The sequence below is a fragment of the Xenopus laevis genome, chromosome 5S (genome assembly GCF_017654675.1).
Source record: "Xenopus laevis strain J_2021 chromosome 5S, Xenopus_laevis_v10.1, whole genome shotgun sequence".
In the NCBI taxonomy this organism is placed as follows: domain Eukaryota; kingdom Metazoa; phylum Chordata; class Amphibia; order Anura; family Pipidae; genus Xenopus; species Xenopus laevis.
The window spans coordinates 106,813,289-106,831,819 of NC_054380.1; the positions used below are offsets into that span (position 1 = coordinate 106,813,289).

The 18,531-nt window shown below is 35.3% G+C and overlaps 1 protein-coding gene across 1 annotated transcript in view; it reads right to left on the minus strand.

Moving 5' to 3' along the window:
- LOC108718135 (neuronal tyrosine-phosphorylated phosphoinositide-3-kinase adapter 2) overlaps positions 1–18,531 on the minus strand; it is an 82,673-nt gene that overhangs the window by 18,374 nt on the left and 45,768 nt on the right. Inside the window, exons 3-4 of the mRNA XM_041564950.1 lie at positions 9,996–10,297; positions 5,438–6,526 (exon numbers count right to left, since the gene is read on the minus strand). Coding sequence (XP_041420884.1) covers positions 5,438–6,526; positions 9,996–10,297 — 1,391 coding nt within the window. The remainder of the gene's footprint in view (positions 1–5,437; positions 6,527–9,995; positions 10,298–18,531) is intronic.

Genomic DNA, 18,531 nt, shown 5'->3' on the forward strand with positions numbered 1-18,531 from the left:
TGCTGCTTGGAGGTCAAATTTCAAGATAGTGGTCGCCACAGACCTGTAGACTGAAATTCTGCCACTTTCCATTAATTTCTATGGGATTTTTAAAAGAGTATTTATCAATGGGTGAAAGTGAAAGTTCATCTTTTGATAAATACGCCTTTCAAAATCCCATAGAAATGAATGGAGAGTGGCGGAACTTCACTCTAAAAGACTGTGGTGATCTTTAACTTCATAAAATACACCCCATGGTGTGGGAATTGGCGTCTGCATTGTCATTAAAGAAAAGTTGAAGAGGTCAGAAGAGATCATTTATGAACACTGGGCAAACTGAGAATGAAAGCAAAAATGTGATGTTTTTTTTATGGGCTACTTCCCAGGTGCAAATATGAGCCCCAGTTATTATTTATGGTTATTTATTTATATTTTTGTTTATAATGTCAACTGTGTCTGTGTTAAGGGACAGACAAGAAATTTGAGTATGTGATACATCAATGCATAGAAAAATGCCATGTTAAAGGTGTTTAAAAAATAAAACAGGCTGACCAAGCTCAACAAACTCTGTTGATAATGTAACATGCCAGTCCAAACTGCAATATATTGTTTTTCTAAGAGAATGAAGTAACAGTTGTATTCTTTGTTTGTTTTTTTTATGAAAAATGACAAGTTGAAGGTGTTTAATAAAAATGAAATGGGCAAACAAGCTCTGTTGATACTATAACATGCAATCCAGAACTGTAATATAATTTTATTGACTTATTATGAAATAGACTAACATCAGTTGGCTATTGGCTAGTGTAACATACTGAAAACTAAAAACAATTCACAAAAACAGAATACAATTGTTTCTTCCTATGATAAAAACACGGGGACATATAGGTTTAAAGCTCAGGATCTTTTTGGGACATTTTACATGAATAAGGACATTCTATGTTATTACATTATTGAAATACACCACAACATTTTACACTTTTGATTTTTACATAATTTAAATTTTTTTTAATGGAGCAGTTAGCTTTCCTTTACTAATTTTACTACTTTGCAGCATATAATAATGCAATGCTTTGTTTTAATTGAACTCTGAGGGTGCCTGGGACAATTAGTGACAAGTGTATGCTCTGCTTCTCACAGCTACTCTTTGAACAGTTACCATTTGCCTATCTATTACTAAAAGTGCTGGTTTTAATCTTTCAGCAAAAAAAGAGATAAGCCACTGAAGGACCATTATTTGTTCCTCGTGTTTGTGGCAAAAAAAGAAATGCATCCTTACTAGGGGTAAAGACACTGAATGAGTTATCGTGTGAAATGAAACATAGACAATAACCCTCAAAGAGCATAAGTGTCAAGAAATTCTCTCCCTCTTGATCAAGATCACAAGTGCCATGTATTCTTTTATATTAGCAGCACCATTATTTTGTTAATAAATAAGTTGCTAAAGTAAAGAGGGAAATTTGTCAGTTCCTGAGTCAACAATTGCTCATAGTTGCATAGTTAAGTTGGGTTAAAAAAAGTCCAACAAGTTCACTAACTATAGATTTTAGTATCACAATAGCCTTGGATATTTTGTCTGTCCATAAAATCATCCAAACCACTCTTAAATGCATTAACAGAACAACACAACAATATCTGTTAGGGCATTCCACAACCTCACTGTCCTCACTGTGAAGAACCACCTACACTGCTTCAAATGAAAGTTCTTTTCCTCGACTCTAAAGGGGTGGCCTTTTGATGCTTTGTGTCTTTTTTCAGAGAAAACAACCAAAACCCAAAACCCAAAACACTTACTTACTATTTTACAAAAGTGTAGTGGCAAGAAGAGCAGTAGTTCCACCCAATAAATGCCTTCTGTTACAATTTCGCTCCATCTAACACGTTACTGGGTAGAAATATCAAAGTGTGAAATTAAAGCTTACCGCAGTAAATTCCACGACTCTCTATTCATTCCTGTGGGATTTTCAGGAGTACGGTATCTATTAAATGGCCAACCTTAACTTTAACCCATTGATAAAGAAAAACATCTAAAATCCAATAGGAATGAATGGAATTCTGCTGTGGTGACTTCTAATTTCACACTTTGATAAATCTGCCCCTTACAATGTTATTATATGGTGCAGAATTGTAATAGGAGGAATTTATTGGTTGGAACTACTGCTCTTCTGGCCATTGTGTCACTTATTTATTCAGCTGTTTTTGTAATTGTATAAATGTAACATATTTTTATACACTTTTTATGTTACAATTGATTTTTTAAAATATTTATGAACTCATGGACAGACATTTTAATATTGTTTTTATGCAATTATTTTGAAGGTACTTTGTAATTAGTAGCAATTCATAAATAATAGTCCAAATTAATAAAAAGATACACCTAAAATATTTATATTTGTAATGAATCCATGCTATAATATTATCATCAAAATAAATATGTGTTATCTAGTAGGGGACTTTTGTATTATATGTGATATTGCTGATATGTAATTCTACCTGGTTGATATTTTATCCCCTGATGTGGTTTTACTCCTCGGATTATAATATTGGATTATATTTCAAGATGAAATTGTGGCTCATATACTGCATAGAAGCCTTTAACTACAGTATATGAGGTATATGAAGAGATGTGGCATTCATGGTTTAGTTGATCTTTAATTTATTGTAAAGCAGTAAAGGTATGGGACCTCTTATTCAGAATGCTCGGGACTTGGAGTTTTCTGGATATTGGATCTTGCCATAATTTAGATCTGCATAATTTAGGTCTACTAGATAATCATGTAAACATTATATAAACCCAATAGGCTGGTTTTGTTTCCAATAAGGATTAATTATATTTTAGCTTGGATCAAATGCATGGTACTGTTTTATTATTACAAAGAAAAAGGAAACATTTTTTAAAAAAAATGGATTATTTGGATAAAATGGAATCTATGGGAGATGTTCTCTCCATAATTTGGAACTTAATAGATTTCTGGGTTTCTGGATAATGGATCCCATACCTGTATTCAATAAGTAAGAAGTATATAGAAGTTATGTAATCTACCATATATATTGTACAAAACAAAATCAAAACTATAGAAATGTGTACTTATAAGTAAAAGTCCAGGAGCTTCTCTTCAGATTTTCATTATACTTAATTTCACAGATGTATTTCATTTTATGGTCTGTGCCCTATCATCAGAAAACTAATAAGAGCAAAAATGAACAGCTGATTGGATCAGACAGTAATATCCTGTGCTACAATGCTCATTCCAGATTGTGGTTAGGAGATGATATTGATCAGCAAAGGCTAAGAATAAGGGTAGAACAAATATGTACTGTACATTTGTGAATTGTCTAATTTTATTAGTTAACCCTGAAAGCTTAAAACAGCAATTTTGTTTTCTTCACTAATAAAGCAAAATACAGATTTACCATTCAGATAATATCAAGCAAAGTTGGAATGGCTGAAGGATGAAATGTATTGATCTGATTTATTTTTGCAGCCCCCTGTAATACTGTATGCCCTTGTGCAAACACAAATATGCCTGCCTTACACCTTAAAGGACATGTAAAGCCTACATTTTCCTACCATGAAGTTGGGCATATCTTCCCCACCCCAAGCCACATCATTTGTACTGCATATACCCCCTCCATTTTCCAGCGCCATCACATTTTCCTAAGAAAAAATAGAAGCTTCCACCCGGCAGCCATTTTCCTCTGACACATCATCAGTTACATTGACATCTGCAAACAGGACATGTATGCTGTAAAGTTCATGCAATGCAGAATGCAGAGTTACACAGGTACAACATATTTTGATGAAAAGTTCTGCTGTGGTTGAGAACTGTAATGGTTAAGCTGAGCTCAGGAGAGGTGGTTAGGAGAAAAAAAATAGAATCAGACAACTAGAGCAGAACCAACAATGCTATCTCTTCATTGGCTGCTAGACTGTAGGATCTGTTAAGTAATCTGAGCTAAGAATAACTGAGCATGCTCATGAACCAACAGCTCAAGTATATTCCTGAGGGAGGGGCAGAGTTGGTTAGAAGAGTAGAAGGATTTCTAAGTGATTAAGGGGATGCTGCAACCTTACTTTTAACAACCAGGGTGGCAGGTATCTAAAGGTTTCAAAAAAGCTGTTCACTGATTACATTTTTGTGAGGAGGGTTTACATGTCCTTTAATTCATACATGAGTAAACTAGGGAAATTGATGGAATTTGAAAGTATTGCAATAGAAGAATTCTTGACAACGCTTAAGAAACACAATTGTTGTTCTTGATCAAACAGTATTGTTTATCTTTATTGTTTATTTTTGATTAATGTACCCTTTTAGTACATTGCACATTCTATTCAGAAACAAAAATTTAAAGGCAATAAATCTTTTGCAAATTGAACTGGAATTATCATTTACCTTTGGGGCAGATTTATCAAGGGTCGAAGTGAAAATTCTAATTTTCAAATTTGAATTTTGGAGTTTTTTATGGCCAAAACGTTGAAATTCGAAATAGGGAATTGTTAAAATCCGATTCGAGTTTTTTAAAAAATTCAAATTCGATTTTCAAGATTTATCATACGCTGTCCCTTGAAGAACCTGAATTTGACTATTTGCCACCTTAAACCTGCCGAATTGCTGCCTATGGAAGACGTCCTGGGATCAGTTTAGAGTTGTTTGCAGCCTTTCTAGTTTTTTTTCGGGGGAATAAACTCGAATCAAATTAGATTCAAATATATCCCTTTTTCAAGTATCACTTGAAAAAGGGATATATTCTTGAAACATGTCGTGATTCAGTACCAATAAAGTGTAATTGCAGACAAAAGTACTGTCTGCTGTATGTTCCAGTCTGTTTCAACTTCCTACATTTGTGAATACTAATACATGGTGGATGGTGTGTATATGAAACAGCAGGACAAAGTAATCATCCCACTCTGAAAAACAAGTTTCATTAATAAGGCTGCAAACAACTCCAAATTGATCCCAGGACATCCCCCATAGGCTAAAACAGCAATTCGTCAGGTTTAAGGTGGCGAATAGTGAAATTTGAATTATTAAAGGGCCAGTACATGATAAATTTCAAATTAGAAGTTTTTTTAAAAACTAGTATCGACTTTTAACTATTCCCTAGTCGAATTCCACTCAAATTTTTACTTCGACCCAGATAAATCTGCCCTTAAGATATATAGGGCCAGATTCAGTTCAGTTACAAAACATTTTTCACTCATGGACAAGATTCAATATGAGATGCAGTTCAATTCAGAAAAACTAATCTCATGGTGTATTAAGTGAAAAAAAATCTGTAAGAAAAACTGGAAATTAATTAGTAGAAAAAAAATTTCTCCTAGATTTGAATCACCTCCAGGATTTTTCATGTGATAAACCATGAGATAACTTTTTCTCACTGAATTGAATCTGGCCCATAATGCTTATAAGGCATTTAGTATAGTCTTACTTTCATCAGAGTCGAGTGTATTAAAACTTACTTTCTGAAGGTTCTTTAGAACGTCTTCCACTGGAGGGTTTCCTCAGCAAGCTTCTTCCTGAGGTAAGGAGGCTGGATAATTCTTCAAGGGGACTAGTAGGTGTCCTGGAACGTAAGCTGCTTTGAGATGAATTATAAGTACTGGTAGATGCATTAACTGACTTCCCTTCTTGAGGGCTATTTCTGACTGTAGAATGAGGCACCGATGGAGAACTTCTTGAGAGACTTCCCGTATGGACAGATTCATAAGGTGGTGGTCTTTTGAGGCTTAAAGGAGTTAATGACCTACCCATGCTCACAGGAGAAGGTGAAGCAGAATGACATTTAGGATAACCATGTGGAGACTGAGTTCTGTACATTGTAGAAGAATGTGGAGGAGAAGACTGAGAGTGCCCAGATGAACTAGTTCCATGTGATACAATAGTTGGGTCCTTCTCCACCTTTTGATGTCCTGGAATGTGTGATGAGGATGAAGGACTACCTTGTTGTTTGATGTAAGACACATTTTCTAGTACAGGTAGTTTTGAAAACTCAAGTGGAGTTAAAGGCGACTCATCAGAATTTGGGGAACACTGAGCTGGTGCTGGTGGAAACACCAATAATGGTGGCCTTTGAGAAAGTAAGTTTGGGAAGGGAGGTGGAATATCGCAAACCTGGCCTTTTGGGGTTGATGGCACTGAGGACTTGGTGAATTCTAAGTCAGGCACTGTGGGAGTAGCACATTGAGAAGAGCAACTGATATGATCTACTTCATAAAGACATCTAGAATCTTGAACTATATCATCAAAGATAGGGTATTTCATTTCCTCATATACAGCTTCACTTTGGTCTTCATCATCTCTTTTAAAGTCTCTTAGTATGTTTCCAACCATTTCTATATAAACAGGTTCTTCATCCTCTCTATCAAGTGCAGTGGTGCTAATATGTGATGAAGATGATTCTCTGAATAATGTACTCTTCATTGAGCCATGCTTTTTTATGTACGTTTCATCAAATGATGTACTAAGGTGAGTGTTTGGATTTCTCTTCGGCTTGGGTGGTGGGATCTTCTTAGTATATTCATCACTATGTGGTCTCTGCTTTGCTGAAACTAAAAGAAAAACAAAGGAAACTCTAATTGTAGGTAATTGGATTCCCAAAAAAACAGTTGTCTACCTGGTGTGAAGAAATGTAAATCTGCCACTATAAAAAGGTTTTGTTTAGTTCAAAAAAACCCATCTGAAGCCTCTCCAATTTGCCTCAGAGGGGGAAAAGATTCCTTCCTGACTCTAAAATGGCAATTGGACTAGTTCCTGGATCAACTTGTACTATGAGCTATCTTCCATAACCTTGTATTCCCTCACTTACTAAAAAGCAATCCAACCCCTTCTTAAAGTTATCTAATGTATCAGCCTGTGCCACTGATTCAGGGAGAGAATTCCACATCTTCACTGTAAAAAACCCCTTCCGAATATTTAGGCAGAACCTCTTTTCTTCTAATCGGAATGGGTGACCTTGTGTTAGCTGGAAAGACCTACTGGTAAATAAAGCATTAGAGAGATTATTATATGATCCCCCTATATATTTATACATAGTTATCATATAACCCCTTAAGTGCCTCTTCTCCAGCGTGAACATCCCCAATTTGGCCAGTCTTTCCTCATAGCTAAGATTTTCCATACCTTTTGCCAGCTTAGTTGCCCTTCTCTGTACCTTCTCTAATACAATAATGTCCTGTATGAGTGATGGAGACCAAAACTGTACGGCATATTCTAGATGGGGCCTTACAAGTGCTCTATACAGTGGAAGAATGACCCCCTCCTCCCATGACTCTATGCCCCTTTTCATACAACTCAAATGCGCTATTACTTTTATTCTTACAATTCTAATTCAGCCGAATACAGACCTATTTGGTTAGAAGGTGCGGCAAATATCTATTTCTTTCATTGATCAAAAACAGACCTATTTGGCCAAAAAAAAACCTTCGACTTAATTTCGGTTGGTCTTTTTGAATTGCATTTCGAAGTTTTTCAATTTTGAAATTCGACCCTTGATAAATCTGCCCTTTACTGTAGAGGCAGCTTAATCCCAAATGCAAAGCCAAACTCTTAAGGATGTATATTTATAAAACTGAACCAAAAAAGAACAAAGATTCTTTCTTTTCCTGTATTTCCCTTTTAAAGGGGTACTATTGTGAAAATGAAAATGCAATATAAGCTTCGTTATGCCGAAATAAGAAACTTTCTAAATGCAGGATTTGTGCAAAAGGCAGTTATTTTTGTTTGTAATGGAATCAGTTATTTGAGTGAGCTCTAATACATCTGCTAGGAAAGGAATCCCCCATGTAAGATATATTGGATCTACTTGTCAATGAATATCTGACTAGTGATGGACGAATTTACTAGCCAGGCGCGAATTCGCGCGTTTCGCCGTCGACGAATACATTTTCGAAAGTTCGCCAGCAAAAAATATGGCATCAAAAAAATGGACGCCAGCGAATTTGCACCGGCGTCAAAAACCGGACGCCGGCGTAGAAAAACATGGACGATAATTTGCAAATTTTTCGCTGTTTCGCTTTTGGGCAAAGAGAAACGCCCCAAATTTGCCCATCACTATATCTGACAACTGCAGCATGAAGACAGACTGAAGAGAAACAAGCTGCGAGAGTGAATATAAATTTGACTATTTCATAAATGGTGCAGAATGTTTAATTGATTCTATTTAGAAAGTTTCTAATTTCAGTATGATGAAGCTTATGTTAATTGTTTATTTTCACAATAGTTCCCCTTTAACTATAATTATGTATCTATGTAATTATGTTTTGAAAAGTTTGCAATGTTATGAACTGTATGCTGGTTTCTGTACAAATGTGCTACACTACACAGCTTTTTATAAAAAAATATTTACTCAATGGGCTTATATTTATATATTTTTGTTATTCAATTCCTGTATTTTTTTCAGTCTATACAAATGGTCATGCTAATAAAATATCTTTACCAGCAAGCTAAGAAAACTTCAGACACTATTGTGCCACTGGGTTGCTTAATTGGTTCCTGAGCATGCATTTTGATTGAAGTGCTATGCCTAGGTTTTGTGAAATGCTTAAACTCCTCAAAATCATCATGAAGTGTTTTTGTTATTGTTTGTTTCAGTTGCCTGTTGGAATAACAGTTTGTTCTGCATAATTATAAAGGTTTTAAGAGTTTAATATAAAAACGAATTTGCAAAACAATGTTAAATAACATGTGGTAGACTAGCTGGCACAGTACATCATTTTCCCAGGGTAAGCACATCATTTTCTTACTAATTACTACTGAAAATCTGCTGTCTTAAATTCATTTGAAAAGTAGCTCATACAGTATATAGTAGTCTTCACATAATTTAATCCATGGACCAGCTGGCTGTTTTAAACTGACTGAAGACTCTATCAAGCTGAAGTTCGATATGAACATGATATAGTGGGCACGTCAACTACTTCAAGATATTGACTCTGTACATTTGTGTTATCTTGAGGGTTGAGTGACTCTTTAGAAAGAAATCTCTTTGTTCAGTGTTTCTAAAATATCCTTTCTATTTCTCTGGTTATAACTGATACTTTTATGCAATTTCCTACCCCTTAGTGATGGATATTTGTACACCATCACACCCATTTCACATAGACATATTTAAAGGGCATGTAAAGGCAAAAAATATAAAATCCCATTTTTACTTTCTTTAATGAAAAAGAAACCTATCTCCAATATACTTTAATTAAAAAATGTGTATTGTTTTTATAAAAAAACCAGACTGTATGCTGTGAAATTCTCCCTTCATTTACTGCTGTGGATAGGAATTGTCAGACGGCCCCTTACTGCTGAGCAGGGAAACAATCATACTTATGAACAGCAGGGGGAGCCCCCGCCTTACTTCCCAGCCATGCAGAACCCACCAGCTTTGTTTATGACGATCCCTAAGCAGCCCAGACCACACTGAGCATGTGCACAGTCTTGGTCTTGCAAAGATGTTTAACAAAGTTAGAAGATGGTGACCCCCTGTAGCCAACTTTGAAAGCATAAATTATTTGTTTGATTAGGCTTGTGGTGCAGTAAGTTCATGTTTATTTTTAGTATACAAAATACAGCATTTCTAGCCTTATTCTATTTTAGACTTTACATGCCCTTTAATGAATGGTCTGCTCTGTGCTTTATTCTCCTAGTGCTCTTTTTATTCTGGTGATCACTGACAAATTCATTTACAGAGAAGTTCAGTTTTAAGTGTTTTCTAGATTGGAAACTGGAAATGTTTTTTTGTCAAGTTAAGGGAATATGCTAAGAAGAGAGATAGTAGTGGATAAAAAAGTTTAGAATTTGTGAAATATGTTACCAAATCAGAACTGACAATATCACTCAACAGGTTCTTAAGTTCTGTATTTTTTTCTGATAATATCAATGTGTGTTGCAACACAGTATTCATTCATTTCTCAATGAACAGGCAAAGAGGATTCTACTCTATAACTGGCATTTGCACTTTTGAATATCAACAAAATCTTGACATACTGGCCTACAATTCAAATCAAGCAGTTCATCAAATGGAATACTTACTATCTGTTCTGTCTGTGAATTTTGGGCTCTTGCCTAGTGTTCCAAAGTTTACAGTTTCAGATGAAATGCTCAGCTTTGTGTTTGGATCTCGTTTTGGCTTTGGTGGTGGCTGTTTACGAGAACAACCGCTGCTGTCGTCCTCAGTTCCACCCACAGAATGAAGTGACTGAGAACGCACAGAAAATCCACTGGAGCATGGGTGTGGTAACCTGTCTTGTGGAGCAGGCATTGTCATAAATCCCATACGAAAGTGTTTATTCACATAGCTCCCTTCTGTTCCTCTTGCTACTTCTCCACCAATGCTGTAGCGTTAAAAAAGAAAGAAACTCATAAGCAAAGGAAAGCTGAGTGCCACATAATACAATCCAAAAGAGGAAAAAAAATATGGGAATCTTGTCAACCTACAAATATATCCTCTCTAACAGTAGCTTCATTTTAACTTGAAACTAAATGTTTTTTGATACCTGGTATAAATATAAATATATATATATATATATATATATATATATATATATATATATATATATATAATACACAAAAGCCATGAATATCTTGTAAATTATATCCTTATAAACGGTGAGTAGTGATGTTATCAGTTATAAACGGTGAGTAGTGATGTAATTTCTGTCACATGACTCACTAAAATTAGTGTATTATAATTTTTTTTTAACAATTACTGCTTTATTGAAAGTATAACAGAGGCTTGAATGTACAGTGGTAATTAAAATACATTTCTGAGTTTACAATCAATATGCAGGATCAACAGCAGTTAACAAAAAGAACAATAAAATTGACATGTTGAAAATTGTTGCTACAATTGTATCTCTGTTATTGCAAGCAGCGAATCTAAGACCATATAACTGCTAGTGTAGTCGTGAGGTCCAACCTATGATCAGGACATTAGACCGTGACCTATTTCAGAAGGGTACACAAAAAGAACAGACATATGCGGGATATACATGTGTAACATACTCGCGTACGGGGGGATGGGGTTATAGGAGCCACCAAACTACTACTAAGCTGGCAATGTAACTACACTAGTGTAGGACCGTGATCATCATCCCTCCTCCTCATCCAGCCAGATCCCCCATATTTTATGAAATTTTTCCGGGCAGTTCCTCCTCATGTACGTCAGTTTATACATGGGCATTGCTTTCCTGATGAGGTCCAACCAAAAAAGGGACAGTTGGGCCAGAGGAATCCTTCCATTTGAGGGCTATAGCTTTTTTTGCAAGCATTAGTAAAATAGAAAGGAGAGTACATTCTGCACTTCTAATAAGATTCAATAAGATTATTAGTGGATCCACAGGGATTAACCAATTTGTTTTCCCTTGAATGTTCTGCAACACTTGCTGCCAAAAAGGTGTATCACAGGACAGGTCCACACCATATGATAATAGTTGGCCACCAGTTCAGAACATCTGGGACAGGCCGGTGCTAAAGTGGGATTCATCCTATGCAACCTTTGAGGGGTGAGATAAGTCCTATGGAGGTATTTAAGTTGGGTTAGTTTGTCCCTACTACATATCATCCCATCTGAGTAGGACTCCAGAGCATCCTTCCATTTTTCATCATCTAGCGAGGGTATATCTATTTGCCATTTCAGTTGGGTCTTTCTAAGATTAGAGTTACCTATTGACATTAAATGATTATAGAATATTGATAAAGGTTTTCGGAGTTCAGGGTTGTGGATATAGGTCTCCAGCCTCCTGGGAGTGGTGTCCACTTGCCCACCTGGAAATTGCGAGCTTATGGCATGTCTCACTTGAAAAAAACGAAAAAGCATCACATTAGGCAAAGTAAATTTATCTTTCAGAATTTGGTTAGTGTATTATAATTAATAAAGTACCCCCAGTTGTAAAATATGAGGATATTATAAGTTACCGAGGAGTTTCATGACCATATAAAAACACGAGGCAGTGCATATATATATATATATATATATATATATATATATATATTCACTATATATATATATATATATATATATATATATATATATATATATATATATATATATATATATATACACACGCACATGAACACACACTGTTTTATTTTAGGATGTGAATTCCAATAGATTACCTCCACAGTGGGGCTCATTTATAAACTTCGCACAGAGCAGAATGATTCACACATTGAATATATGTGCCCTGTTATATTTCTAAAGCTGAATGAGAGTGGTATATTTAATGTGCAAACAAAATTGTGAATTTTTTTTAAAATATGGCCAAAATCGCAAATTGCAAATATTTATGCACACACTTACACCATGACTTTGGTGACAGAGAAAATATGTGCAAAACAGTTACGAATTTAAATTGCTGTCAACGCTATTTTCACATACAACAGCCCCGCTCAGTGACTTCACTAATGCAAACCACTCACTTGGAACCATTTGCGAAAATTTGTACACAATGCGAATTTGCAAAAAATGGAAAGATGGGCAAAGCAGTGCAATATTTTAGTGAATAAATATGCAATGTACAAACTTTATAAATACTTTGTTTTTAAATAATGCTAGTGCCCGTACAGATAACCGAGTTATTACTGAGCGTCGATGATAGCTTTTCCCTGCATAATGCTCATTTGCTCAATTGCAGATAAAGATAAATATTTATAAGATTTTTCTTTTTTTAAAAAAAAAAAAAAATCAAAATGACTGCCGGCAGTTTTCTTTCTTGATCTCATTTTATTACATATAACAGATCAGAAGTTGCATGTGTAATACATTTATGGTATGAGGCTACATTAGATCAGTTTAAACAACTGTCACAGAGTTAATTAATTTATTTTGCAAGGCATAGTTAACATAAAAGTTTCTATCAGAATGTCTGTATATGTGATGATCTTTCTGAATATACAAATGTGGTTTTACAAAGAAATAGAGACAGTTTTATCACACTTTGCCTTTGCAACTATAGCTTGGGTGATTGATCACTCAAACCCAGACCAACATTGTTTTGTCAGAATTTGATTGAATCGTATGAAAAAGCTGTGTGTGTCTTGACAAGGGGACTCCTCAAATGACCCTTCGCCTTCAACTATCCCATTGAACCCCATTGTTACATGCCATAATGAGACACCAGGAGCCAGAAATGGTGAAAATGGAATTTATTAATTTCATTTTATGAAATAAATAGGACCTTGCCAGCCTCACCCCAAGGCAATATTCAAAGCTAGAATTCCATAAGAGACCGCTACTATGCTCTGCCGCTCCTCACTTGAGATCAGCACTATGTCATTATATCCATGACTATAACTATAACTGTACCGAAACCACAATACATGCAGGAATACATCTACATTTTCTTATTAATAAATAATATGGGAACATAAAGAGAAACCCTTTCATTTCACAAAATATGCAAAAAAGGGCAGGGTGGGTGGTACCTTTCTACCTGCTCAGAAGATAAGGAAGTCAACTGCTTCTTCCCCTGACATCACATCCATCTCTTTCTTCAGCCCCAGCCTGGCATTTCCCTGCCTTAACTCATTCCTACTCATCCAATCACAGCTATATCTGATTTTGCTAGTCTTTAAATATAAACCAGTGCAATTTGGCTGCTGGTCATTTGGATCCCTTGTCATGCAGCCCCTGCGTTTATAGCTCCAAGGCTTTCCTTTCTTTATACACTGCAACTATAGATTATCTTTAGGATAATAAAGGAACCCAAGCAAGATATAACAAGTTCTTGGGTGCAAACCTTATCCCAACAAAGCAGATACCATTGCTAGATATTCATATGCCAAAAATGATTTTGATCATTAAGCAATTAATCTGTTTGTAATAGATTAAACTCCCATTCATTTTACAGCGTCTGGAAACTGGGCCAAATACTTAGGAGAAATTAGAGAGATTAGCAAAATAGAGTAAATAAACCTGTTTTTTTTTTTTGGATATGATATGACAATGCTTAACTACCTAATCAACTAAGAGCTGCTAAGCTCAAATCAGAAATAAAAGATAGGAAAATAAGATGGCATTGATTTTGCAATGAAGGTTTATCAGAATATTGAATATTTAATTGAATATTAAATTCAAAATGGCTCAAAAATATTATTAAATATGTATTTTGTTCTGCTCTGAAAATAACCTACTGCATCTACTCATTTCAGTCAATTCTTCCAAGAATGGCTAAGAATCCATTAACTCTTACAGCTTTATTTTTGTGAGTTTGTGAGCAAGTATGGGTCAAGACAAAGGCACAGGTGAAGGAATGTTTAGCCCTGTATATATATACAGTATTCCCATACTAAACTTATTGTTTTGGGAACAACAACCACACACACTGACCCTTGTGTAGTTAAGTTGGAAACTGAGAAAATGCACGAACACATTGGACCAGCTACACATCTAGCCTTTAATGTAAGCTTAACTTTATCCAATTCTATAAATTATCATTATTATTTATTTTATATATATCAGGCTTGTTTGTTTATTTCTCTGGGTCTAACCATAGCAGCCAATCAGATCTTTGCTTTCAATCACCAATGTGTACTAGATTAATTGCTATGGGCTACTGCAGTGGTGCAATTTAGCATCCATTTTTGTAAAAGGATCAAGCAGGCAACATGGACACAATCAATATATAAGTCCTTACTTTTAAGTATAGATATATCAGAGATTGAAAACAGACTGAATCTAAAATGAAAAAAAAAAAAAAGTAACATCTTCTTGCCGAGCATAAGATTTCAATATATGTTAGCCTATTCATTAAGTGTATTTCCCTACCCCCTTGGGGAGAGAATTCCCTGGTGTAATCTACATGGCATACAATATGCATTTTTATAAACAAAATATAATAATATTTTACTGAAAAGCTTTATTGGAATATTCCCTTTTTTATTAAATGCGGTTTATCAATGCCCATGGCTCCATATTCATAAAGCAGGGATTAAACAGAGAAATTCTATGACTCAGAATGCAATGACCTACATTTCTATGCAAGTGAGGAGAAGGAAAAAAATAGCCACATAAATGATGCAAACAGTGGGTTTCCAGTAGTTGTTGCTTAGATCTAATTCATGATCATGAGCATTATGATAGCTCAGGAAGATCCATAGGGACCGATATGCACAGGGAAATATTAAATGATTACTATCAGTAAGGTCTGTGTTTTCTGTTTGCCTAAAAAATGTTTACTTTAGTATTATTTCATACTATTATCTTAAAGCTACAGTGTCTTACCATTCTGTTAGTAACTGTAGCTGTCAACAATCATGGTACAAGCGTAACCATTTTAAAGTAATTTGTATTTTAATAGTAATACCCTGACATTCAGATTGTCTCTGCACACATTAGGACTTTTTTTTACTAATGCAAGAAGTGTAAAGCCTGCAATGCTCAAAAATGTATCCATTCAAGTGCAACTCACATAGGAACTTGCCTTGCCATAAGTCTAGTGATGGGCGAATTTATTCGCCAGGCGCAAATTCGCGGCGAATTTGCGCGATTCGCCGCCAGCGAATAAATTTGTGAAACGCCCGCGAAAATTCGCCCAGAAAACGGGCACCGGGGTCAAAAACGGGCGCCGGCGCCAAAAATGAGACGCCGGCGCCGTTTCGAGAATTTTTCGTAGTTTCGCGAATTTCGGGCGAAATTCGGGAATTTTTCGGCGAATCGAACCGGCGCAAATTCGCCCATCACTACTTAAGTCCAATGTACAAGGCTCAAATAGTCACGTGGTTATGTTCAGGGCTTTTTGTTGTACCTACATGCCACTGATGTCCTTCTAAAGAAGCAAATGGAAAAAAATTATGTGATTCACATGCCCATTAATGCTAGCAAAATGAAGCAACAACTAGCCAGGTGGCCTATGGTTGTGGTCAGCTTTACCCAGCTCTGTTTTAAACCTAATGCAAATTATTGCATACTACTTAGTGGTTGCTCCATATTATGCTGGAGTGTAAAAACATTGCATTGTGAATTTAAAAATCAGGGTAAGGGGTGGAGAAATATATTTACTGTTTGAATGCATGCTATTTCCAAGGCTTGAATCACAAATGTGTAATGAACTAAGAGAATGGCATCCCAATCTCTGTAGCAAGAGGTCATTAAAAGGAATTAGAGGACGGTTCATCGTCAAACTGGAGAGCTGCTGAATAAAATGCTAAATCACTTTAAAAAGTACAAATAATAAAAAATGAAAACTAATTGCATATTGTCTCAGAATATCCCTCTCTACATCATACTAAAAGTTAATGGAAAGGTGAGCAACCCCTTTAACAGCTGCAAAAACCACCATTAAAAAATATGGTAGGATAGAAATACTGATTCTCATTTTAAAATTATAATAGAACCATGATACAGTCCATGACTTTGTGCTGGTAATGATATTAATCTTTGGATAATACTGTCCCATTGTACAAATCTCTAGCATGTATTTGATCTGATGCTTTTTAGAGGATGTGAGGCTGCTTCAGAAATAGTGGGGAAAATTGGGAATTTAGAAGATGTTAAATGAAGTACAGTTGAGACCTAAACTACAGTATACTGTAAATTCAATACCATTTTTTTCCATGAGGCAAGATGAATAGGGATGGGCGTATTTTTTTTGCCTTGTTTCGCCGCGGAAATGAAGCCTATAGACTTGTATTGTGTCATGCATCAAAAAAAAAATAAGACGTGCGACAAAAATATTTCACCGCGTGACAAAAAATTTTCACTGCCCATAGATTTTAATGGGCGTTGCGACATTTCGATGGTGGCAAATTTTTGGCGAAACAAAACGGGTCAAGTTCGCCCATCCCTAAAGATGAAAAACTTTACTATGGGTGGAAAAAAGTCTATTATTAAGTGCCCAGTACACAAAAAGCATTCGTCTGGCATGTGTTTTATGTTTGTTTATGTTAAAGTCACCCCTGGTAACTTCAATTAACAATATTTCTCATTTCTAACCCACATTTGGCTTTTTACTGATCCCACCATCCAACTGGCTGTAGTACTTTGTTTCTATTTCTTTCTATTTAGATTCCCACCACTGCCTTTGTAAACCTCACCTTTTTCATTTCACTGTCGTCTATACCACACTGCAACTCATTTCATGTTTCTTTCCTTATCACACTCTGTTTATGAACTATGTGTGTCTTCTAATTTCATCCTGCAAGAAACAGCAATTAGAAGAAATAAAAAGCTGTTCCTGGTATGTATCTCAAATACTTCGGAAGAAACCTGGCCAAACTCCAAATTCATTTGGCAAAATTAGTCTCTCTAGACTGCTTATAAATAAACTTCCGCTGTCAGTTTAAAATTGCCTAGCAACATGAAATTCATGCTCTGTGTCTGAGCCTTATTTTGCTTATACCAATTTTCACAAGGGCACTTGTCCAATGTAGTATCATTAAATGCTCCTCTCTGGTAAGTGTACAACTAAGGCTGTATATATTGCACAGAAGGTCTTATTCAATGAAAGCAGACAAGACATAATTCTTGCTCAAACTACTGCAAGAGCATTAATATTGGGCATTATTCACAATTGAGTAAATTAGGAAAACATATATATTAGGAAAAAATTAGGAACAATTGACTGAAAGATACCACTGTTTTGTTAATTTATTTAATTGTTTAACTACAAACCTCTGCAAGGTATGGAACAGACTGGTGGATCTCCCTTAATTTATGGACTTATTCAATGTACTTTAATTATTATCAAACATTGCTGTATCATAAATCATAAAATTGTTTCTAAAATCCTAATGTCTCAATTGCACCCTAACCTTTAGTTTGTAAACTCTAATTTGTAGGGCTCTCTAATCCTATTGTACTCTGTAACCCTTGTTTTTTTATCCACCATGTATTCACTGTTTGTTATAACTAAGGTAAAGCACTGCGTATCTTGTCGGCGCTATATAAATAAATGATGATGATGATGATGATGGACTTTGATCTACAAATCTTCTTATGAACTTTGGAACTCTTGCATTTTTTGAACTTCGGACTGACACCCTTTAATTTATTGTTTTACTGTGGGTACTGGAAACTGATTTGCATAATTGTTGTGGGGTGGGGATTTGGTTGAAGCATATTTAAGGTGTATGGTGGGTTTGTATCAATCACCTGACAAGGGGCATGCCCCCGAAACATAAGTAAAGTAAACACAGGGAAATCAACTTTTTGCATTACTATATGTTTGCTGGAGTGGCTTTGTATAATTGTAACAATGTAGAAGCCATGAATAACATGATGAGTAGGAATAACATGAAAATGTGAAAAAAAAATATTCTGAAATAACAACTATGTTATAAAACTGAAATTAAAAAAATTATATGTTGTTCCTACGTGGCTGCATAATTTAGACCAGACATTAAAAAACTGTTGGTCCGTCACCTAAGGATGACTAAATCATTGCATGAGGCTCCCTGGAGAATAACTGATGAGATTTTCATCCAATTACCATATAAATTGAAGCCCAGACTGAAGGAGAGCTGGTGTCAACTTTGGAATAAATACTTATTTTATGTACCAAATATTATAGAGACTATTGTATAGTATTGTTATTGATACAATTTGGTATGAAGGAAAAACCTGAGGTAA